The 26,030-nt window shown below is 42.6% G+C and overlaps 1 protein-coding gene across 4 annotated transcripts in view; it reads left to right on the forward strand.

Moving 5' to 3' along the window:
• The window catches only part of ST18 (ST18 C2H2C-type zinc finger transcription factor), a 277,907-nt gene that overhangs the window by 124,266 nt on the left and 127,611 nt on the right, over positions 1-26,030 (forward strand). For all 4 annotated transcript variants that reach the window (XM_075826255.1, XM_075826253.1, XM_075826256.1 and 1 more), the window contains exons 2-3: positions 4,805-4,859; positions 9,905-9,935. In XM_075826255.1, the coding sequence (XP_075682370.1) occupies positions 4,805-4,859; positions 9,905-9,935 (86 nt within the window). The remainder of the gene's footprint in view (positions 1-4,804; positions 4,860-9,904; positions 9,936-26,030) is intronic.

Consider the following 26,030-nt stretch of genomic DNA (forward strand, 5'->3'; position numbering starts at 1 on the left):
CTGAACTATTTGATCGCATACGAGGAGTCAAGATCTTCGCTAAACTAGACTTGCGTCGGGGCTTATAATTTGATCCGAATCAGTCAAGATAATGAGTGGAAGACGGCGTTTAACACTCGAGATGGGCACTACGAATACCTGGTGATGCCCTTCTGTCTGTGTAATGCTCCCACGGTCTTCCAGGAATCGTCAATGATATCTTCCGAGATCTTCTCTATGTCTGTGTTATGGTCTGTCTCGATGATATTCTGATTTTCTCTCCAGATCCGACAACTCATGAGAGGCATGTTCATCAGGTTCTACTGCGATTACGGGAGAATCGTCTGTATGCTAAGCTTCAGAAGTGCGTCTTTGAAAATAACTCTCTGTCCCTCCCGGATCAAGGTCTTAAGATGGATCCTGAGAAAGTAAAGTCTGTCCTGGAATGGCCACGTTCTCAGGGCCTGCGCTCCATACAGCGTTTTTGGGATTTGCCAACTTCTACCGGCAGTTTATCCCAAACTTCTCATCATTGAAGGCTCCCATCTCTACCCTCACCAAGAAGGGTGTGAACGCCAAGGTGTGGACTCCAGAGGCAGAATCTGCATTTAATAGCCTCAAGAATGCCTTTACCTCAGCCTCAATCCTCCATCATCCTGACATCTCTCGACAGTTCTTGTTGGAGGTGGACGCTTCCTCTGTTGGTGCAGGTGCACTTCTGTTTTCAGAGAGGCCTCAAAGGAAAGGCAGTGATATGTGGCTAGAGCACAATTACTCTATTGGGGATCGGGAGTTACTGGCCATTAAATTGGCTCTGGAGGAGTGGAGACATCTGCTAGAGGGCGCAGCCCACCCCATCCTGATATGCACCGAACACAAGAACCTTACACATCTCCAGTCGGCTCAACGGCTGAAACCCCGTCAAGCCAGGTGGTCGCTGTTCTTCGCCCAGTTCCAGTTTGGGCTCCACTACCGGCCCGTGGACAAAAATGTGAGGTCCGATGCCTTGTCCAGGTCATTTGAAGCAGAGGACACCGTGGAGCCTCCACAAAGTATCCTTTACCCATCCTGTATTATTTCTGCTAATCCTCTGCAACTTAGAGACATCCCTCCGGGGAGGACTTTTGAAAGGTTGGCAGACAAGAGGAGAATCCTACTGTAATGATGGGGGTAAGGAAACAGACAAGTGAGCCCTAATCTACCCGCCACTCAGTCCCTGCCTACTTGCAACGACCCGCCCTAGGCGACGGGGTACAACTGGGCGACGGTCCCTACGCTCAGTAAGTGCACGACAGACAAACAGACAAGGGTACACAGAAGCAAGGGAAAATGGGCAGTTGCCCACGGCAACACCGTGAGCAACAAGAGTGGTGAACGAGCCGAGTCAAACCAGGAGTGTACGAGGTACCAAACGCAGAGCAGGAAAGTAGTGAACAAGCCGAGTCAAACCAGGAGTGTACGATGTACCAAACGCAGAGCAGGAGAGTAGTCAGTAAGCCAGGGTCAATATGAAGCAGGGTCAAATGGTTCAAGAAGCTGCAGCAGGGCCAGGAAACAAAACGAGAAGAATCACAAGCAAGGAGGATCAGGAAAGGCAGGTATAAATAGACAGAGGGCGGGAGCTAGCTCCGTCTGGCCAGGCTGTGATAGGCTCTCCCACTCCTAAGCCTGCCATCCTGAGTGGTGGAAGATGGAGTCAGTCTCACAGACATAGAAGCAGGTGCAGACTGATTACCTATGGGAGTGGATACAGAAGCTGTGCCTGGCAGATCCTTAACACCTACGCTGGGGGCATAGCCCTAAACTGGCTGGGCACACGGGTGCTCGTAAGACCTAAGATCTGATTGCCCGTCATTTCTGGTGGCCCACGCTGCCCAAAGATATTATGGACTTTGTCTCGTCCTGCACTGTGTGTGCTTCCAACAAAGTTGCTCACTCCAAGTCTGCCGGTCTGCTCTAACCTCTGAATGTGCCCAATGCTCCCTGGCAGCATATAGCAATGGACTTTGCCACTGACCTTTCTTCCTCTGCAGGATGCAATACGGTCTGGGTGGTGGTGGACCAGTTCTCGAAGATGGCTCATTTTAGCCTGCTGACCGGACTAACTTCTGCTCCTTGGCTGGATAATCTCTTTATCCAGCACATCTTCTGTTTGCATGGTTTGCCTCTTCATATCATGTTTTGGGATTCGACAACTTCTACCGGCAGTTTATCCCAAACATCTCATCATTGACGGCTCCCATCTCTACCCTTACCAAGAAGGGTGTAAATGCCAAGGTGTGGACTCCAGAGGCAGAATCTGCATTTAATAGCCTCAAGAATGCCTTTACCTCAGCCTCAATCCTCCATTATCCTGACATCTCTCGACAATTCTTGTTGGAGGTGGACGCTTCCTCTGTTGGTTCAGGTGCACTTCTGTTTCAGAGAGGCCTCAAAGGAAAGGCAGTGATATGTGGCTATTATTCGAGACTTTTTTCCTCCGCAGAGCGCAATTACTCTATTGGGGATCGGGAGTTACTGGCCATTAAATTGGCTCTGGAGGAGTGGAGACATCTGCTAGAGGGCGCAGCCCATCCAATCCTGGAGAGCCCTCTGTAAACTCCTAGACGTGAAGTTGGACTTTTCTTCAGCCTATCATCCCCAGTCTAATGGCCACGTCGAGAGGATTAACCAAATCATGGAGAATTATCTTCACCACTTCACCCCCACGCAGCATGATGACTGGGTACAGCTTCTTCCATAGGCCGAGCTCTCGCACAACAACAACACAAGTGAGTCCACCACCTCCACACCATTCTACATTGTCTACTGCCAACATCCACAAATTCCTCTTCCTGGTTCCGGTTACATCCCTGGTACCCGCAACTGACTCTGCATTTGGAGATTTTCTACAGGTTCGGTTGCAAACCCTGTCCTCTATTCTGCAGGCATTCGATCGCATGAAGCAAAAAGCAGATGCTAAGAGAAGAGAGGCACCTCTGTATCATCCAGGTACCAAAGTCTGGCTATCCTCAAGGAATATCCAGCTGAGGGTGCCATCATACATGTTTGCTCCAAGGTTCCTCAGACCCATTGAGATCCTACAGCATATCAACCCTGTCTCTTACAAGCTTCGGTTGCCCCCTACCTTCAGGATCCTCAACTCCTTGTATGTGTCCCTCCTGAAGCCTGTGGTCCTGAACCGCTTCACAAAAACGCCTAGCCCTGCAGTTGCTCCCAGTGGTATTTGAGGTTAAGGAGATCCTGGACAAAAAAGTAGGAGGAAAAACATTTTATTTGGTGGATTGAAAGGGGTTTGGTCCAGGGGAGAGGTCTTGGGAGCCAGAAGAGAACCTCAATGCTCCTGCCCCCATTAAAAAGTTCCTCTCTCGCTCTGGTCCCAAGAAGAGGGGGCGTAAGAGGGGGGATACTGTAGCGTTCATGGCTGTGGACCGTAGGGATTACTCATCCCCCGATGGCCATAGCCATGGATCTTAGAGCACTGGCCCGCATCTCCTCCCCAATAAACGTCAGCGCTCACTTCCGCTCCTTTCTACTGTGCCCCGTAGGGTGCGCTCGCACACTCGTGCCCAGCCTTAAAGGACCAGTGCGCACACATTAAAATAATCATCAATTAACCGATGATCACCCTGGACAATAAAAAGGGCTCTGCCCTTTTACCCATTGCCTGAGCGTTGTTGTGTTTAACCGTGTTAGTCTTGCAAATGGTCCCTTAGTTTTATCCTGTTCCCAGTATTCCCGTACCTGCTACCAGTATTCTGTATCCCATTCTACCGTTGTTCCTGTGCCTTAGAAAGTTGGAGTCATGTTGTGGCATCGTCACGCCTGCTGTGTTACACCATGCCTGGTGTCTACTGCCAAGGTCCCATCTGAGCCTAGCCGTTACTACTGTCTGAACTGCTACAGGTACCCTTGTGCTTGGACTATACAGACATTGACTTGGTACACTGTTTGGCCAGCTGCTATCCCGCTACGTTTGTACGGCCCAGTGGGTCCACATACCCAGAGATCGTGAAAATTCTGTGACTCAAAAGCCATTCTACACATCTAAAGAAGGTTGTTTCTACAGCTTGTGCATAGATTTTTACAAACTCCATTTAAGTCTATGGAACAGTTGCAGACATTTCTTCAACAAATCTGCTGTAAGTTAACATACCTTTATAGTATACAGATAAATCAACACAGATACACTGTACATATATAATTTATTGTATTCATCTTTTTCTGACTCCAATACCAATGCATGACCAGATTACCTTTAAGCCATTAAAAGAATAGAATGATGAATGTGTTTGAAACAATCGTACTTACTACTATTTAAAGTTCATGTCAACCAAATTTATGTAATTCTTTAAAGCACAGAGGGGTCCTCACTTTACTGCAGTGGTCTAAGGTGTACAACTACAACCACACAATACCATGTGCTCTAATACAAGACAGAAAACATTCCTTGTTGCCAGTTCAAGCATAAGAACAGATCATCAATGTCATATCATACATATTATTGATCTACAGTACATTCGATTCCCAAGCACATAGATGAGAGTGGGCAACCATAGCAAAAATAAAAAATGCCTTCCCCAGGAAGTTCCTGGGAATGGTTCACACTGTGCTCATTCCCCTAGTCATGTTCAATACAGATCTAGATTCACTTTCTTTTGTGACAAGGACAGAATCGAAACTCTTCACCATTTTCAATGTTACAAACCTAAAATACTAAACATGCCTTTTGCTTTATGGCTCTCTTTTAGCAATTGGAAGATTTACTGATACCTATCTAACTCGAGTTATAAATTTACATTATTATATTTTTATTTTCATGTAGATGGCGGTAGATGGAGAAGACACTCATCTATGCATACTCTCAAAAGAAATTAAGGGTAAGTTGCTTATTAATATTTGTCACAATAATAGCCACATTTATTTTATAGCACCAAGATATTCTCCACACCTTAGTAACTGTATAGATGGCGTTACACAATTTTTTGGCCTGGCGCAGAGATTGACGCAAAGATCAGTTCAAAAAGGGCGGGGCTAAATACAAAAAAGCCAGAAAATGTCTCAGACTATTGCCACTAAGACATCTCACTATTATAGCCATCTTAAGGACTTCATGCAGAATAACTGTTATAAAAGTGACTAGTGTAAATATGTCCATCCCTGTATTCTATTTTAAAATTTAACAGCTTAGCTTAGCTTTAATTTATCAGACGTCCCGCAATGTACTTCTCTCTGGTAAAAAGAGTTCAGTAGAATTTTGAATTCAGCTATCTTAATTAAATGAGTATATTATTTGCCAATATATTTAACATTTATATGGAAAGTTACTGTATAAAGTAAAACATATGTTGCAAAAGTGGAGTTTTTCTTTAAATAAAATCCTTATTTTCCCTTTCAGACTTAATAGAATAAAGTACACCTAAATAAATTCAATAATATTTATTAAAACAAGTATGAATGAATATACTGTATGTATCCCCAAGATACATATACTGTATGTCTGTATAAGCCTCCATACTGCTAATAAATACTATTAAATATAATGAATAAGGAAGTATGGCTGAATATCTCTATCTATGCCTCTACAGATGAATACTAATAAACATGTCTATAGAATGAACAGCATTATATCTGCTTGTGAAAAAAAAACATCATTCTGTTCACTTGTACAAGGAACTTGTATGGAAGAATTTATACTGATGTCAAACACTGCCTATTGGTGTTTGCTTAGCTCTTCACCTAGTCATGGTAAATAGACGTCCAGCAATACTATGCTCCAGGTGGTTTCTGACATGGTGCAGGGCTTTAAAGTGAATGTCCACCCTTCAAAACTATTGTTTGTTTTTTTCATCTTTCGTCTAAATTCTGTGCTGTTTAAGGGGTTTTCTCATGAGGCACACCTCTGGGACCGGCACCTATCGCTAGAATGGGGCAACTAAACCCCGTTCTACTTCTTTGTGTTTTGGCTGATTTCCAATCATGAAGGAGAAAACAGTGTAGCTTGCTGAGCTACGCTGTTTCCTTAAGCCCCATAAAACGGAATGGTAGTCACGGAAATAGCGTAGCTCGCATGATATGCTGCTTCCGTAACTGCCATTCTCTACTATAGGAGTTACAGAAACAGAGTAGCTCAGTGAGTTACACTGTTTCTGTAACTCCTGACCATGTAATCAGGAAGTGGCCAAGAGTCAGTGTGAGCACAAAAAGCTAAAAGGGGGCCCCCGTTCTAGAGATAGTTGCGGTTCCCAGAGGTGGAACCCGCATCTATCTTACATTTAGGACGTATCCTGTGGATATGTTATAATTTTCCCTCGTGGAAAGTTCTTAATGTATCTTCATAGCAGTCGGAGCTCCATTTTTCTCATTTAGAGCTCCAAAAGCCCTGCATTGACATAGAATGAAATTATAACATTCTGGCAGCCACCACTAGAGGGAGGCTAAGGAACGTGCTGTTTTATTACAATCATTTTGATATGTAAAAAAATGTTCAGGATGGAATCTTGGAAAAATGTTGTGTTGGTTAGTTTGGTATACAAGTCAGTTTGCAGTTACCCATCCTTAATCTAAATTAAAGCATCCATAAATAAAAGCTGATGATAAAGTATGACATGTGAATGAATTTCAGGGAAGAGGAGTAATTCTGCCCAAATAGCAAAAATATTGTTGATAAAACGAAACCATTTTTTTATGTACTGATGGTAAATTGGAATATAAATGTCAAATGTTGAACTTATCCATGTATAAATTAGCATATGAATGGTTGACATTTGAACCCATAGCGGTCCCTGTGCACAGTAAATAAAACATATTATAAACAAAAAATAATGCAATGGGTATACAATATTAGGATCAAAAGATTTTTCAGAAACTCTTTTTGGCCAATGAAACTTGAATATCAGACTCAGGGTCATGTGGTACTGCTAATAAATCTCTTTCATGGAGAATACATGTGTCACGTAGGGTTCGTGGACCCACTAGGCCATACCGCCTTGGCGGCATGGCAACTGGCCAACAGGGCGCAGGTCACAGTCTATAGTTCATATAGGGTACCTGTGGCAGCTCAGACAGTAGCAAGGCAGGCTTGGCTGGGACTAGGCAGCGGGTAGATGTCAGGCATGGAGTAGCAGGTCAGGCACGGAATACAGCACAGCATGACTACAGCACAGCATGGCACTTGACCAGGATAGCACGGGATACAGGATACAGGATACACTGGGAACTGGAAAACACTGGGAGACCATTTGCTTAGACAAACTAGGATACGACAAACCACGCTCAGGCATCGAAGCAAGGGGCTGGGCCCCTCTTATAGTCCAGGGCACTCATGGGCTGATTAAACATTAAAATCCGGTGCTGCAGGCATCAGGAGGAGAATGAACCTGACGGCCCTCAGCCACGGACATGACAACATGTCTATGATGATCAAACATCCAGATTGAGGAACGGAACAGACAGGAGTTATAGCGAGCGATGCATCCCCAATTTAGATTAATAAATCTGAAGTGTCTAGTAAAAATGAACAACGAGGCCATAAAATTGGTTTTACCAATTAAAGTAAGTATTAATGTGACCAAACATAGAGTAAGTACCAGACATTATCGGACAATGGAGACAATTACCAAAATGTTTGTGTATCTTGGCAAGGTATATAGAACGGGAGCAATATGATTGGCTATATGTTTTGCCATCTCTAATTTCTTTACTCAGCATACAATATTAGCTGCTTGATCTTGGATAGAATAGAAAACACAGGATGATTAAACACAAGTCCATATGTGTTTAAACCAGATTATTGTCTATCAATTTCTGCAATAAATGTGTTTCTGTTACTAATACAAACGAGGACAAGGTATATTTTTATCGAGGTGTCAGATTGGGACAAACTCCAGGAAACAACTCCATAATGAATCCATGTTTCAATAAATTAACATCATGCTAGACACACCATGTAAATAATTGAACAGAAATATTATCTTTTGATGACATAAACAACTTTTAGATATCAAATTATTGTCTTATAAAGGCAATTCCCCCGGGTATTCTATGAAAGGGTTTAGCGGAAATTTTTACAAAAAGATCCTAATGTAAGTCATCTTTTTTCTCCACTCTAATTCCAGGCAATCCTTAACCTTATTTTATTATTTGGGTCCTAAACGGTATTACAGGTTGAATGGTCTACCTAACCCAGGAGTTTCAAGCACGCGGCCCCTGGGGCAGTCATCTGCGGCCCGCGGGACACAGAGCCGCTAGTACAGGCTCTGCTCCAGGACTCTGTGGAATTCCTTGACATCGCTGTCCACATATGGACAGCGATGTCTGGGGCTTCCCCAGAGCAGACTCCCGAGCAGACCGCTAGTATAGGCTCTGCTCCAGCATTCTGTGAAATTCCCTGACATCGCTGTCCATATATGGACAGTGTGTCAGGGTCTTCCCCAGAGCGGAGCCCCGAGCAGACCACTAGTATAGGCTCTGCTCCGGGACTCTGTGGAATTCCTTGACATCGCTGTCCACATATGGACAGCGATGTCTGGGGCTTCCCCAGAGCAGACTCCCGAGCAGACCGCTAGTATAGGCTCTGCTCCGGCATTCTGTGGAATTCCCTGACATTGCTGTCCACATATGGACAGCGATGTCTGGGGCTTCCCCAAAGCTGGAGTCCCAGGCAGAGTGCTAGGCTCTGCTTCGGGACTCTGGTTAAGCCTATGACATCGCTGTCCATACATCGACAGTGATGTAAGGGGCTTCCCCAGAGCAGGAGTCCCAGTGATGTCAGGAGCACAGCTGGAGTCCCAGGAAGAGCCTACTAGCGCTCTGCCCGGGACTCTAGCTCTGGAGTTGCCCCTGACATCCATGTCCATATATGGACAGTGATGTCAGGAGCAGAGCTGGAATCCCAGGCAGAGTGCTAGAAGTGTCTCTGCTTCGGGACCCCAGCTCTGGGCAAGCCCCTGACATCACTGTCCATATATGGACACTGTTGTCAGTGGCTTCCCCAGAATTCTGGCGCAGAGCCTATACTAGTGCTCTGCTCCGGGACACCGGCTCTGGGGTTGCCCCTGATATCACATTCCCGTCCAGGAGGATCCCCTGACGTCACAGTGTATGGAGAATGACGTCAGGGGCTCCAACAGCAGAGGAATCCCCAGCCAAAGCATCTGGAGAAGCACATATTATTTCCTTTATCTTACACCGATTTGTACATTATCATCAAACACCCCTTGATGGAATCATATAATATATTTAAAATCTTATTAAAAAAGAATCCTAGTTACTACAAATAGAGCCTCAGTGAGGAAAAACTAAAAATAATAATATCACATAATATTATAGTCAGTACTGCAATGGTTTTGGTTACAGTTGTATTTACTCTTATATTTGATATTGTGTTAGTTGTAAAATTCCTTTATTTTCAGTAGTTCAAGAGTAAATTCAAGCTGTACAGAATAAGTCTATAATGATACTTACATGTCTTAAGATTGTTACGCCTTTGTTACACTTTATTATCTTTTCATGGAGTTACAGTTGGGGGTTAAATTGTAACTGGCTTGTTCATTTGTTATCTTCACTGAGTGTGTTTCCGCAAGTGTTGCTGTTATAACAACATGAATAATTTTGAAACCACCTGTTGGCTCTGTCAATATGTTGTGTACCCTTGTGTGGGCAGGTATTGATAAACACCAGCTTTCATCCTTCTCAGATCACTTTAATGCTAACAAGTGCAAAGCTTTCTCACCACATGTCCTAGGAAAAAAAGATAACAGAAAATAAACTATAAGAATTTTGCATTTCTAACAAGTAAAAGCTTTAATAGCAATTCCTAATTGTTTTCTTTAAGTGCCTGTGCAGTGATTTATGTCTGAATCATAGAAGGCTCACTCTTTGATATATGCTTTGACTTGTTCTCATATTTTCTTCTATTCTACAGTGGAAGAAGATTCCCTACAACAAGAACTCAGGTAAAATAATAAAATATGATTTATATTTTATGTCTTTTCATGAACAAATTATGTGATTTCTATAGGTTCATTACCACATTTTTTTTTTTTTTGTATTTAAACTGTTTATTAAGTTTTTCCAAACATATATTAATTCAGGGATACAGAAAAAAGAAAAGGAATAGAAGTACATAGGAAACATTTCATTCCAGTTTCCACATGTAATATTTTCTAGAACATTGAAGGACCTTCATTCACATAGTACTATGGCATATAATTACTATTACATATAATTACTATTACATATAGTGTAACAGATATGGATACTAATGCACACTGGTGAGCAAATGTTTGCATACAGTCAATGTTTCATGTGACTACACCGAATGAAAACATACAATTGTGAGAGAGAGGCAGAGAAAGGGAGGGATATAATAATAATACAAATACAAAAGAGAGGGAACTCGCTCCCCCCCTGTCACCCCCCCCCCACAGCACCCTAAGCAAGAGGGTCCTAAACGTCCTCAGATCTATCTCCAGAAGACACACCAGAAGCCTTTGACATCTATCTGGTGTGGAGAAGGAGTACCAAGTCTTTCTAAATTGGTCTGCACGATCAGTTGGGGAATGGAGCAAATCCTCCATCTTCTGAATTTCATTAACACGCTCAAGCCATTGTCGAACAGATGGGGGCTCAGAGGATCTCCAACAGGCTGGAGCCTTTGCTGCATTTAGCAAGTGTCTCAGCAATGATTTCTTATATTTCTCCATTGATACATTATGGTGATGTAGAAGGATCCAGGCTGGGTCATCTCCCAAGAACCACCCCGTAATCTCATGTACTATATCTTGAACCTCAGTCCAAAAAAGTCTAAGTTTGTCACAACTCCAAAAAATTTGTAAAAGAGTCCCTTCTTCCGTACCACATCTCCAACAAAGTGGAAAAACATCAGGGAACATTTTGTGTAAAACATGTGGGACTTTGTACTACCGGGAAAGTATTTTAAAGTTAGTTTCTCGATAAGCATTACTAATTGATGCTTTATGAGATAAAATCATGAACTTCTCCTTCGGTTCTCCCGATAAGGAGATCTGAAGATCTCTCCCCCATTTCTCAATATATGGAGGGGCATATTCCTCCACAGGTGTAAGCAGCAGTCTATAGATATTTAATAATGTTCTTCTCACAGAGCCCTTTTGAGAACACATGGATTCAAAAGGGGTTAATGTACGAGAATAGGTAGAGGGCACCGGGAGAGAAGACAGATAATGTGTCATATGTACTGACACATGACTGACCCTGAAATGTCCCCTACACATCCAAGCCCAAAATGTATGATCAGTAAGGCTCGGATCAAAATCCGGATTGCCCAAGACTGGCGTCAGATGTGAGTGCGGAGGTGAAATCAAGTTACACGTGCGTAGAGTCCTAAACACCTGCAATGTCTGATAGATAGTGGGATGTTCAGCCATAGAGCTCCAATGAGTTGGAGCTATCCACGGTAAACATTTCAGGGGGATGTTTGTAAAACCCTGTTCCACAGCAATCCATGCCTTGAACAAGTAATGTCTGTGCCATTTCACTATCCTAGTCAAATGAGCAGCGTGGTAATAGTGTTCCATATTGGGCAGCCTAATCCCACCATGTCGCTTGGCTAGAGCAAGGATCTTTCTCTGAAGTCTAGGAGGTTTATTGGCCCATGCAAATGATGTGAAGTGTTGATATATTGTTTGAAACAAAGAAGAGGGTATCGTAATCGGCAGGGCCTGCATTGGGTACAAAAGACGAGGTAAAATATTCATTTTAAGAATACTAACACGACCAAGCCAAGAGAATGTCCCCCTCGTCCACCGGTCCAAGTCACCCTTCACAGATTGCATAAGAGGCAGAAAGTTGAGTTTAAATATCTGATCAATATGACTCGGTAATTGGATGCCCAGATACTTGATTGAGTCGTATGACCACCTGAAGGAAAAACTGGAACTACGCTGTCCCTTCTGATCTTGGGGTACATTTAGTTTCATCGCCTCCGACTTCTGGCATTTTAAAGGATTGATCCCCTCATCGTCAATCTCCCTACATTCACATTATTCCTGATCCTACATAGGAGAGAGGTTCTATGGATAGGGCAAAGAGCAAGGGAGATAGAGAATAACCTTGTCTAGGGCCATTATCAATTGAAAAAGAAGAGGAATAAGTACCATTAACTCTCACGGAAGCCAAAGGCGACAAAAGATTGATTACTTACCGGTAATCGGTTTTTCAAGAACCTATGACAGCACCCCTGGAGAGACGTCCCATCTGCTGCACAGGAAACCTGAGGATATAAAAAGGGACACACCACTCCACACGCCCAGTCTTTAGAAAGAACTCGGGATGAGAAATAGTTTAGTTTATATTGTTGTTGGTGTTTTTTTTTTGTTTTTGTTTTTTAACCAATAATGAAATTCCCTCACACCTTTATATATCCAATATTTACAAGAAACACTTAAAGAGGCTCTGTCACCAGATTATCAAATCCCTATTTCCTATTGAAGATGATCGGTGCTGCAATGTAGATAACAGCAAAGTTTTTTTTTTTTTTTAAACGATAATTTTTTCCCAAGTTATGAGCAATTTTATATTTATGCAAATGAGCTTTTCAATGGACAACTGGGCGTGTTTTCTCGTTTTACCAACTGGGCGTGTATTGTGTTTTTACAAACTGGGCGTGTATTGTGTTTTTACCAACTGGGCGTTTATTGTGTTTTTACCAACTGGGCGTTGTGAATAGAAGTGTATGACTCTGATTAATCAGCATTATACACTTCTCATCGTTCCCACCCAGCTTCTTTCACTGCAGAAATACAGTGTGACGTCACCCACGGGTCCTTCAACATTGTCGTCGGACAAAGAAGATACATTGGCTCCAGGCGTCCAAAAGGTTAATATGCTCGTCTCTAGGGAGTTTGCTATGCTTACCTGCACATACCCTGCACTGTAGCCTCTGACGCCTGGAGATGATGTGTCTTCTCTGTTCCGACGCCAAGGTTGAAGGACCTGTGCGTGACGTCACGCTGTGTGTCAGCAGTGAAAGAAGCTGGCTGGGAACGATGAGAAGTGTATGATGCCGATTCGTCAGCGTCATACACTTCTATTCACAACGCCCAGTTGGTAAAAACACAATACACGCCCAGTTGGTAAAAACACAATACACGCCCAGTTGGTAAAACGAGAAAACACGCCCAGTTGTCCATTGAAAAGCTCATTTGCATAAATATAAAATTGCTCATAACTTGGGCAAAAATTATCGCTTAAAAAAAAACAACTTTGCTGTTATCTACATTGCAGCGCCAATCACATTCAATAGGAGATAGGGATATGATAATCTGGTGACGGAGCCTCTTTAAATTTAGGTTAGCGATCTACCTTATGAGGGCTCATCTGCCACAATCCATGGGGAGGGTAACAGCTGGGTGCTGTCATAGGTTCTTGAAAAACCGATAACCGGTAAGTAATCAATATTTTACCCTTTCACCTATGACAGCACCCCTGGAGATGTAAAATAGAAATCAGTATTTTTAGGGTGGGACCACAGCTTGTAGCACCTTTCTACCAAAGGCCAAGTCCGAGGCTATATGCAGTTGTAATTGGTAGTGCTTGAAAAAGGTGTGAGGAAAACTCCATGAGGCAGCCTTGCATATCTGGTCTAGAGATGCTTCTGCTCTCTCTGCCCACGAAGTGGACACGGCCCTGGTGGAGTGAGCTCCGAAAAACTCCGGGGGCTTGAGCTTCTGATTTATGTAGGCTAATTGCATGGCCTGCTTAATCCACCTCGCTATAGTGGCTTTACTGGCTGCCGAACCTTTGTTATGACCTTGAAACTGGACAAACAAATTTTCTGAGGAACTTAGATCCTGGGTAATCTTTAGGAACTGGACTAGGCATCTTCTTATGTCTAGGCAGTTAAACTGTTGTTCCCTCTGTTTTTTGGGGAATCACAAAAGGAGGGAAGAACAATATCTTGGTCTAAATGAAAGAGGGAGACCACTTTAGGAAGAAATCCTGGTAAGGTTTTTAAGATGACTCTATCGTCTAACAGTAGGGTATGTGGAGGGAAGGCAGAGAGGGCCTAAATCTCACTCACTCTACGGGCTGATGTAATGGCTAACAAGAATGTCATTCTGAGTGTCAGCATTTTCAAGGAGATAGAGTCTATTGGTTCAAATGGTGGATTTATCATAGCCTGGAGAACGAGATTTAAGTCCCAGGGAGGAACTGGGGATCTTATCTGGGGTATAAGTCTGCAGGCAGCGGTTAGGAATCTCTTGATCCAGGGTTGTTCTGCTAATTTAGAATTGAAGAAAGAACTTAAAGCAGAAATCTGATCCTTTAACGTAGTAGGCCTAAGGTTTTTATTTAATCCTGCCTGGAGGAAATACAATATTAAGGTAATATCTGGTCTGGTTAAAGGATTAATATCCTTGCCTGCAAAATTGAAGAATGCCTTGCCGGACCTCAAATATATTTTTGAGGTAACCGGATCCTACTGGCTAGTAGGGTGGAAATGACAAATTCTGAGAATCCTCTTTGCCTAAGGATTATCCTTTCAGTTTCCAGGCTGTCAGATGAAGTTTCTGAATGTCGGGGTGTATTACTGGGCCCTGATATAGGAGATCTGGCATGTTCGGGAGAACCCATGATTGGTCTGAAGACATTTTCCTCAACCACGTGAACCATGGTTTCTTTGACCAGAAGGGGGCTATTAATATCACACTGGCCTTGTCTTCTCTAACCTTCCTTATCACTCTTGGGAGGAGGCTCAGGAGGGGGAGGGGTAACCCCTCTCTTGACTCCAACACTGGGAGAATGCGTCTATTGCTGTTGGGTGGTCTAAAGGGTTTAGGGAGAAGAATCTTTGGGTTTTTCTGTTTCCCTTGGACGCAAATAGATCTATTCATGGGGTCCCCCATTTGAGGATGATTTTCTGAAATACTGTTGTATTCAGGCACCATTCTGATTGGCGAAGCCTTTCTCGGCTTAGGAAGTCTGCCACCTGGTTGTCTTTTCCCTTCAGATGGACAGCTGATAGGGTCAATAGGTTGTATTCTGCCAGGAAAAAGATCTGTGAGGATAAGTCCATCAAGGAGGCCGATCTTGTACCCCCTGCCGATTTATATAAGACACTGTGGTCGTGTTGACGGAATAGATCTCTAAGTGTCGACCTGAAATTGCAGGTATGGATCTCTTCAATGCCTGAAGAACTGCCGCAAGTTCCCTGAAGTTGGAGGATCTCTGAACGGTCTGTTGATCCCACTGACCCTGAAGAAGAGAGGAGTCGTAATGAGCCTCCCACCCCCAAGGACTCGCATCTGTTCTAATGTTGAGAGTAGGGGTTAACTTCCATGGAATACCCCGCATGAGGTTCTCCCTGTTCAACCATCATCTGAGGGACAGCCTTGCTGCGGATGAGATGTGTAGGGGCTGGTCTAGGGAGAGACTGCTCCTGTCCCACTGATTTAAAATGTCCCACTGAAGGGGCCTGGATCTGAAGTGAGCCCATAGTACAGCTGGGATGCATGATGTCAGGATGCCCAGGACAGACATAGCTTTCCTGAAAGATGTCATATGGCCTAGGTAGATTTCTGAGTTCCTGTCTATCAGGGGACTGTTTTTTTCTTCTGGAAGGAAGGACATCTGCTTGGAGGAGTCCAGCAGAGTTCCTAGGAATACACATCTTTTTGATGGGTTTAAATTTGATTTTTAAAAAAATTTATGTTCCATCCTAATTTTGTTAGTATAGCGCAAACTATTTGTATCTGTAGGGTCAAGGTTTGAGATGTTTCTGCAACCAACAGAAAATCATCCAGGTATGGGATCAGGAGGATGTAGTTCGTCCTGATGTAAGAGGTAATTTCCGCTATCAGTTTTGAAAATACCCTTGGGGCTTGTGAGATGCCAAAGGGGAGGGCCCTGTATTGTAGGTGAATTACGAACCCGTTGAGTGTCACTGCTACCCTTAGATATCTTTAATGATGAAGACATATGGGTACGTGATAGTAAGGGTCCTCCAGGTCTGGAGAGGAGATTTATAGTTGACGCAATGCTCTCCATGCAGAATGTTTTTGTAGATCAGATAAAGATTTAATATTTATAGATTTATAATGACCCTGTGTTTTCCTCCTGGTTTGTTCACAAGGAAGAGAGGGGAATAAAAGCCTTGACCTGTCTCTATGCTTGGAACCTGAATTAGGACTCCTTTTTTTATGAGTGACAGGACTTCTAATTATAGGATCTTTTGTTGCTCTGGGTCCCTTAGGGCCCTTGTGGAAAAAAAATCTGTCTGGGGGAAGACACCTGAACTCTAGTACGTACCCTGTTTTTATGATTCCTAGAATCCAAGGATTTGCTGATATTTTCTGCCAATCCTTGAGAAACAGGGAAAGACAACCCCCCACCATAGACTCTATGGCGTCATTGTTGGTCCCTATTTTTAGGGTCCTTCTGGGGCCTGAAGAGAAAGGACTTATTCTTCCTAGTAAATCTTGAGGATCTAAAGTCCTGTCCCCTAGGGTTAGGTCTTTTGTTATTAGGCCCTTTGGGACGAAAGGAATCTTTTGTTGGCCATGCTTGTGGAGGGAACCCCTTCTTGCTATCTGATGCTTTTTCCAGCAGGTCGTCAAGCGGGAGCCCAAAGAGATAATCTCCCGAGCAGGGAACAGCGCACAGCTTCCCTTTGGATCCAGTGTCCCCTTTCCTGGTTTTCAGCCAGATAGCTCGTCTAGCAGAATTTGACAGGGCTGCTGATCTGGCGGAAAGGCGTACAGAATCTACTGAAGCGTCTGCCAAGAAATCTGCGGCCTTGGAAAGTGTTGGAAGGGAGGATAAGATTTGATCCCGAGATGAAGCTACAATTGTGCGAGCCAAATTTTCAGAGATCTAGCCACACAAGTGGCTGCAATGCCTGGTTTAAAGTCCCCTGTAGAAGCTTCCCAGGTCTTTTTTAGATAGAAGTCGGCCTTCCTATCCATAGGGTCAGACAAGGAGCCTAGATCTTCAAAGGGAAGGGAGTGTTTCCTTGAAATCTTAGCTACTGGAGCATCGAGTCTAGGGGTGTTATCCCAGTCCTTACATATCTCGTCCTCAAAGGGATACTTCCTTTTGAGGAATATGGGAATACCTGCTTTCCTATCAGGATTTTTCCATTCTCTTTTAATGAGGTTAGTTATGTTTCTATGGATGGGAAAGGTTCTATTCTTCTTAGGTCCTAGGCCTTGAAACATTATTTCCTGGACGGACCGAGGTTCCTTAGGATCATCTATGTTCATAGTAGCCCTTACCGTTTTAAGGAGTAGGTCTATGTCCTCAGTTGGGAACAAATTCCTTTCTCCCTCATCCACACCTGAGGAATCTAAGGAGCCGTACTCCCATTCTCCTAGTTGAGGATCCCCCTCAGCTGAGGAATCAGAATCCATCCGGCTAGAAGAGGCAGACGGTGGATCTTTTTTCCTTTTAAGGGACTTTAGGGAGCTTCTAACTTCTGCCCTCACAATATCCTTGATACTTGTGGCTAAGTTTGTAGACTCTTCTGAGATGATGTTGTCTAAACATTTCTGATAGAGCCTTTTGTTATAGGATGATGCTAGTTTCTTTTTACATATAGCACATTCCTTGTTATGGGCCTTATCCTGGTTTTTTTTTCTAGGACAATCTCTGGCCTAAACATATGTACAAAGAAAGGGGAACAGTATTTAGTAAGGAAGAGGTTTTTTTTTATCTTAGCCCATATTCCTGGCGTCCTCAAGTTTCGGACTGGAGGATTTGGCATCCGAGCGGTCAGTGCGTCCTGGTGCTTCTCCTGGCGTTTCCATAATGGAGGAAGAAGACTGGAGTGAAGCTCCTGCTGGTTTAGGCCTAAATAGGCCATGGATTGGCTGGGAGGCCCTCAGCTCTGGACGCTGGAGCGCCTCCTCCACGCATGGGTCACCGGAACCACCGCCTCCTGGAGTGTTGGACCGGAAGTGCCTGTGAATGCGCCGGAAAGCCGTCAACACTGGGCATGATCCAGCTGAGCTGAACATGACCCCGGGAAGCCGCTCCCCACCAGAGGAAGGACCACAGTGTGGACCTTAAACCACCTCGGTTTGCAGGCTGCAGGAGGGAGGCGATGGACCGGGAGAGGAGAGAGTACCTGTACCAGGCTCAAGGTTGCTCCCTCCAAAGGAGACTTATACCTTCCAGAGCACCCCTAGTGGAATAAGGTAAGACCTTGCTAGGGGGTCTGCAACCCCGGGAGAAGTGCTTTTCCTCAGGACAATCCTTCCATCCGGAGGACAGGAAACCTGACTGGGCGTGTGGAGAGGTGTCCCTTTTTATATTATCAGGATTCCTGTCCAGCGGATGGGACGTATCTCCAGGTCATAGGTGAAAGGGTAAATAAAGGGCTCCAATCCATGCTAGCATATTGGGATCCAGACCAAGGTGTTCCAGAGTTCCAAATAGAAATGGCCATCGGACCCGATAAAAAGACTTTTACAGCGTCCGTTGACAAAATCACCGTTGGAGATTTCTGTGTATTAGCCCAGTGGACGAGGTTAAAGGCCTTAGTCCTGTTCTCCTTCGCTTCTCTAGGTGGAACGAATCCTGTTTGATCTCCATGAACCACAGAAGTTATCAGCGGAGCTAGACGGTTTGCTAAAATTTTTGAGAACAGTTTTAAGTCTACATTAAGCAATGAGATCGGCCTATAACTAGCAAAGGAGAACGGATCCTTGCCTTCCTTTGGGATAACCATGATAGTAGCTTTTAACGAGTCTGAGCTGCCCGATGCTACTGCATTAAGAGCCGTCAAGAAATGGTATGAGAGCAGTCCGATAAACATTTTATAGTAGCCAACAGTCAATACATCAGGGCCTGGAGCTTTCCCCGATGTGGGGTCTTGCAAAGCCCTCAAATGTTCCTCAAGAGTGATTGGATGATCTAGTGTGGATCATGCCTCTTCAGAGAACTGAGGAAAATCTGATGAGGATATATACATAGTCATGTATGTCTACATGGGTGGGTGTTCTATGTGGCTCTATCTGGAATAGAGAGGAGTAAAACTCTTGAAAGGAACGGGTGATGTCTCTCAGGAGATAACTTTTGTGCCCCTTGGGGAATTGATATGGGGGACGTACGTAGATGCTCTTTTCTTTCTCAGGGTATGTGCCAAGTTTTTTCCAGGCTTATTGCCACGTTCATAGAATGTTTTACGGTATTTAACCAAGGCTTCTTTGGCTTTTACTTTGTATAACGATGTTAGTTCCTCCTGAAGTGAAATCAACAGTATCCTGGTTTCCTATGACTGACAGTGTTTATGTTTGAATTCGACATCTCTAATCTGCATCAGTAGTCCATTTGCTCTTTCAGTCCTCTCCCTCCTGAGTCTCGCCCCCCATTTAATGAAAACACCTCTTATATAACATTTATGAGCCTCCCATAGAATCAGGGGGTTCGACACTGAGCCGGAGTTCGTAGAGAAATATTGTTCCAACTTCCTGCGTATTTTGGATTCAACTTCAGGATGTCGAAGCAAAATCTCATTTAGTTTCCAACGACACTGAGCAACAGAAGGCAGAGCAAAAGAGAGAGAGAGAGAGAGCGAAATTGGCAACAAATGATCTGATATAGGGGATGTGTGTATGTCTGCTCTAATAACTCTATCAACATGGAAGTGACACAAAAAAGCAGTCATGAATTCCTGGGTACAGAGTCCTCCATGTGTCCACTAGTTGATGGTCATGTATAGTATTTTTTATAGATTGGAGTTGGAAAAAACATAGATGTGAAGTAGCTCTCGAAACATTGAGATTCGGTTCTAAAGCTACATTAAATTTACCTCCCACTATAATGATGCCCACCCCAAAGGATTGGAGATGCTCTAGGTATTCAGCAAGTGCAACTGATTGACCCGTGTTGGGTAGATATAAATTGGCAAATGTGACAACCTGTGAAAATAGGGTACCCTTTACAAACAGAAACCTACCCTGGGGATCAGCTTTAGAGTCTGTAAATGACCAAGAAACAGATTGTGCAATAAGAATACTCACACCTCTAGAACGAGAGACCTCTGAGCAGCCATGGTAACAATGTGGGAAGCATCTATTGGATAGTCTAGGTACCTTATCTTTTCTGAAGTTCATCTCCTGGAGGAATGTCACCTCGGCTCTATGTCACCATAGGTCATTGAGGATCATAGTGCGTTTTTTCGGGAGACCACAGTCCTCTTACATTGTAGGAGAGAATTCTCACATCAGTTTGCATAATGGTTCAATGCTATGGCAAGGAGATAAAAAAAAAAGAGGTGTGGAGTTGAGGTAAGAAAGAAGGAACCACGAAGAGAGTCCTAGGTAAAGAGAAAGCAATAAAAGAGAAAAAAGAAGGGGTATACTAGGGACGTCAGAAATAACCGCAGAGTAACTCTACCTGAAAAGTGCTCTGGGGGAAATACCTAAGGGGAGAGTATGTAAGGCACATTATTACCTAAATCAAGATTATTATTATTATTATTATTATACACAAAACATATTTTACAACATTTAAGTGTTTTGTTGTTTTTTTTAACTTTCGACTCACTTTCCACTGTTGTTACTGTGCTTGACTTTCCAAATGAAACTGTTAACAAACTTGATTTCATACTTTTCAAAAATTTCAGATTTTTAAATCTGAAAGTCTTACATTTAGTGCACTTTTATACATCATTAAACACAGATTCACAGAATCTATGTATATTAATACAAATTATTACATAAATTCAGACATTGCCTTAGCAACTAAGATCAAGTTACATACACCATAGTATTATGAATAGTGGAGACAGGTTACTTATGTGTGGTCTGAAATGTATTTTGTCCTCAGGTTTAACACAACACATTGTGAGTGTTATGAACTTATTATATATTTGGCATTTATCAGCTTCAAGAACTAAATCATCAATTCTTCAAAAATAATTAAAACATTTACTACTTTTCTGTCTAGAACGACCAGATTAGTTTTGTAGAGAAATAAAACATTGAAAAACATTTACAGATGTATCAGGCAATGGCGGATCATAATAGGGGCGTTTTTGGCGGCCGACCGTGGTCCGATGCCCACGGGGAACCCATTGCCCTCCAAAGTACACTGTAGTTTTGTCACGCTTTTGCCGCAAATTGTGGCAAAAACCGCAACAGAACTGCATTGTCTGTGTCCTGCAAAAGGACCTGCAGACATAGGGTCACATGACCTTATGTCTGCATTGCTTGTTACTGTTTGGAGACCTGCAGGTCCCCTTAATTTATGGGGTCTGTATTTAGGGGGTCTGTTCTGTGGTCTGTATTAGTTTAAGGGGTCTGTATTTAGGGGGTCTGGTCTGGGGTCTGAATTAGTTTAAGGGATCTGGAGTCTGCATTTAGGGGGTATTCCACAGAACAGGTCATTAGTATATGATCGGTGGGGATCTGACACCCAGACCCTGCACCGATCAGTTGTTCCAGCTGCAGCTCTGCTCCTATTCAAGTCCTATTCTATTTTTCTTGATGAAATGTCACTATGCATGATATCATAACATCACTTTGACCAAGTCATCACAGCAGTATATGGGGGACCAGTAAGTGATTGGGGGAAACATGGTTGTGCATGCTTCTAGCACTATTCCCTGGTATGGGATTCTATTCTTGAATGATAAGTCCTAAATACGGATGTCAAATTGTCTTGAATCTCTTTGCATAAACTATTATTGCATATAATTTGTACCCACATTGCACTATTTTAGGTAGGGCACCAAGGCTTGATGACTATGATCATTGTACTAGTGGTAGCCTTATTTTGTGGGTTTTCTTCTGGAACAGGGCTTCCTGAACCTGCTTTGAACATTCAAAAATGTAAGACTGAACAGAGATAACAATAAGATTATTACCCAAGTTAAAAAAAATCTCATACTATTAGACTTGTAGTCTTCAGTAGTAGTAGTTTAATTTACTTCCCAGTTGATTTGCAGCGCTGGACTCCTGGGTTGAAATAGGTCCAACATCTGCATAAAGTTTGCCTGCGTTTCTTCTGAGTACTTCAGTTTCCCTCCACATTTCTCTCATATTCCAAAACACATTAGGTGTTCCGGTGTTTCCGTTGTAGAAAAGTCGCAAAAGATCCCAAAAGTCGCAAATTGTGGTGCAAATTGCGAGTTTTATACTTTTTACACTGCACTCGACACTTTTTTGGAAAGGGTGAGTTGATTCAGAAAAGGGAGCGGGTCCATAAAAGCCCAACAAAGTAATTATAATTTACGCCGGAAAACTGTCTTTCACCTCTTGATTAATGTGTCGCACTTTATTCCAATTTTTCTTATTATTAAGACTGGCGTATGAAACACCATTCTTAATAAATTGTCCCCATATTGAGGAGGGAACACCGTAAAAACAATATAGGATATTCAAAAAGTTTAAGTGATGCAAAACTAGAGTAAAAAGAAATGGAAAGTCTTTTTTAGGGTATGTAAACACAGGGCGGATAGACTGCGTATATGTAAACAGCGTATTTGACCTGGAGCACTCAAGGAATTCCTTCCGAAAAACCGCACCAAATTGTGGTGCCATTTTTCAAGCGTAATGTCCTGTGATTGACTGCAGTGATGAAAGTAATCCTTGGAGGCCGGACTGGGCGCAGAAGCAGAAAGATCTGGCTAAGAATAAAAAAACGCACCGCATCAATTTATGAATTTTTTTTCGGCTTATCTTTTACGCAGCGTGTGGATATTTGTCCAATGTATTACGCTTCGGCTTTTCCGCAATGATATACACTACCATTCAAAAGTTTGGGGTCACCCAGACAATTTTGTGTTTTCCATGAAAACTCACACTTATATTTATCAAATGAGTTGCAAAATGACTAGAAAATATAGTCAAGACATTGACAAGCTTAGAAATAATGATTTTTATTTGAAATAATAATTTTCTCCTTCAAACTTTGCTTTCATCAAAGAATGCTCCATTTGCAGCAATTACAGCATTGCAGACCTTTGGCATTCTAGCTGTTAATTTGCTGAGGTAATCGGGAGAAATTTCACCCCATGCTTCCAGAAGCCCCTCCCACAAGTTGGATTGGCTTGATGGGCACTTCTTGCGTACCATACGGTCAAGCTGCTCCCACAACAGCTCTATGGGGTTGAGATCTGGTGACTGCGCTGGCCACTCCATTACAGATAGAATACCAGCTGCCTGCTTCTTCCCTAAATAGTTCTTGCATAATTTGGAGGCGTGCTTTGGGTCATTGTCCTGTTGTAGGATGAAATTGGCTCCAATCAAGCGCTGTCCACAGGGTATGGCCTGGCATTGCAAAATGGAGTGATAGCCTTCCTTATTCAAAATCCCTTTTACCTTATACAAATCTCCCACTTTACCAGCACCAAAGCAACCCCAGACCATCACATTACCTCCACCATGCTTGACAGATGGTGTCAGGCACTCTTCCAGCATCTTTTCAGTTGTTCTGCATCTCACAAATGTTCTTCTGTGTGATCCAAACACCTCAAACTTCGATTCGTCTGTCCATAACACTTTTTTCCAATCTTCCTCTGTCCAATGTCTGTGTGCTTTTGCCCATATTAATATTTTCCTTTTATTAGCCAGTCTCAGATATGGCTTTTTCTTTGCCACTCTGCCCTGAAGGCCAGCATCCCGGAGTCGCCTCTTCACTGTAGACGTTGACACTGGCGTTTTGCGGGTACTATTTAATGAAGCTGCCAGTTGAGGACCTGTGAGGCGTCTATTTCTCAAACTAGAGACTCTAATGTACTTGTCTTGTTGCCCAGTTGTGCAGCGGGGCCTCCCACTTCTCTTTCTACTTACTCTGGTTAGAGCCTGTGTATGTTGTCCTCTGAAGGGAGTAGTACACACCGCTGTAGGAAATCTTCAGTTTCTTGGCAATTTCTCGCATGGAATAGCCTTCATTTCTAAGAATAAGAATAGACTGTCGAGTTTCACATGAAAGCTCTCTTTTTCTAGCCATTTTGAGAGTTTAATCGAACCCACAAATGTAATGCTCCAGATTCTCAACTAGCTCAAAGGAAGGTCAGTTTTATAGCTCTTCTAAACAGCAAAACTGTTTACAGCGGTGCTAACATAATTGCACAAGGGTTTTCAAGTGTTTTCTAATCATCCATTAGGGTATGTTCACACGCTAACTGTCATTTACGGCTGAAATGACAGCCTGTTTTCAGAAGAAAACAGCTGCGTCGTTTCAGCCGTAAATGCTCCACCTCGTAATATACGAGGCGTCTGTGACGCTCGTAATCTTGAGCTGCTCTTCATTGAGTTCAATGAAGAACGGCTCAAATTACGTGGCAAAGAAGTGCATACAACATACATAAATACATACATCTCATAATGCCCCTCATATTGCAAATTCACGACGGGCATTGACATGTATATTGGTAAATGTCAGCACAGCTTATAGGCCAGCTTGCAATTTTCAGAGCAGATGTATTTCTAACATTTAAATAAACCGTTTTAATACTATATTTATGGCTTAGTGCTATAAATATTGTTTTTACACAATAAATGCCCATGTTTATCTGATAATCCTCCATTGGGTAGCTATGGAATCCAAATCCACAGAGAATAGGCAACTAATACGTACCTACTTGCTAAGTCTATATTGTGCTTCATAGATACTACAGGATTATTCTTTTTTGTGGGATTTGTTTCAAATTTTAAAACAGAGCAAAATCTGTGTTGGGGGCTCCGCTAGGACAGATTCTGCCAAAAATCCCAAACAAAATAGTGCAGCATGCAGCACTGTTCTGTCAGGAAAAATGACGGACACCATAAATGAATGTCATAGTTAGTAGGGGGGAATATAGAGCTGGCTCATGGACTGAGCCCGCTCCATATGCCTCGGATGTAACTGTATATTACAACTGAGAAGCTTCACTAACATCCAGCATTGGCGACTACTCAGATCCCAGCCCTTTAACTGCTTAGGTACCACAATCAATGGGGACCACAAGTGGGGCTCTATCCACCCGATCGGCCCCATGCGACACAATTGCAGGGCGTCAATGATTTTTATGGCAGCCTGCTGGCCTAATGAAGGCCCCCAGGTCAGCCATGTTGGTCCTCCAGAGGCTAGGGTAAATAGGAGGATGTTGAAAGCACAATACACTGCAATACATAAGTATTGCAGTGTATCATACCAGTGATATAACAACGGTATGTTCATGTCCCCCAGTGGGACTAAAAAGCATTATGATGTAAAAATTTATTAAATAGAGTTTTTACTAATATAGGGAAAAAAATCTTCAAAGTAAAATTTAAAAAACCTGTTCATTTTCCCCCTCAAGTAATGTAAAAAAAATAAAGAAATTGAACATTATTGGTATTGCTGCATCCATAAAAGTCCAAGCTATTATAACATAAGATTATATAAGCCACTTGATAAATGCCATAAAACAAATTCTATCTAAAAAAAAAGACCAGGACTGCAGTATTTTGATCACCTTACCTGCTCCAAAAAAGGAAATAAAAAGTGAACAAAAAGTTCCATGTACCTTTAAATTGTACTAATAAAAAAAGCTTGCCCTTCAAAAAACAAGCCTCCACACCGCTCCGTCAACAGAAAAATAACTGACAATATGGTGACACAGCATAAGATTTTTTAACAAATTGTCTTTATATTGTAAATGTAGTAAAACATAAAACGTAAAACATAAAAAATAACTATATAAATTGGGTATCGCTGTATTCATTTTGATCCCAGAATAAAGTTAACAGGTCATTTTTAACGTAGGGTTAACGCCATAAAAATGAAACCCAAAAAACAATTAAGTAATTGCTTTTTTTTTTTCATTACACGCCATAAAATAATGTTTAACAGTTTGTCACTATATTATATGGTACATTAAATAGTATAGTTAAAAACTACAACTCATTCGAGCAAAAAAAACCCTCATATAACCGTGTCGACCGAAAAAAAAAAGTTACGGCTTGTTCGAAACCCCAAAAATTGCTGTGGAAGATGTTAAAGTAACAGCATTTAAACTAGCAACAAACGTTTAAATATTATAAGGTATATTTGTTATATGCGGAGGTGTGAAGTTACTTTATTAAGTTGATCTCTACCAC

This window comes from Rhinoderma darwinii, chromosome 5 (assembly GCF_050947455.1).
Source record: "Rhinoderma darwinii isolate aRhiDar2 chromosome 5, aRhiDar2.hap1, whole genome shotgun sequence".
NCBI lineage: Eukaryota > Metazoa > Chordata > Amphibia > Anura > Rhinodermatidae > Rhinoderma > Rhinoderma darwinii.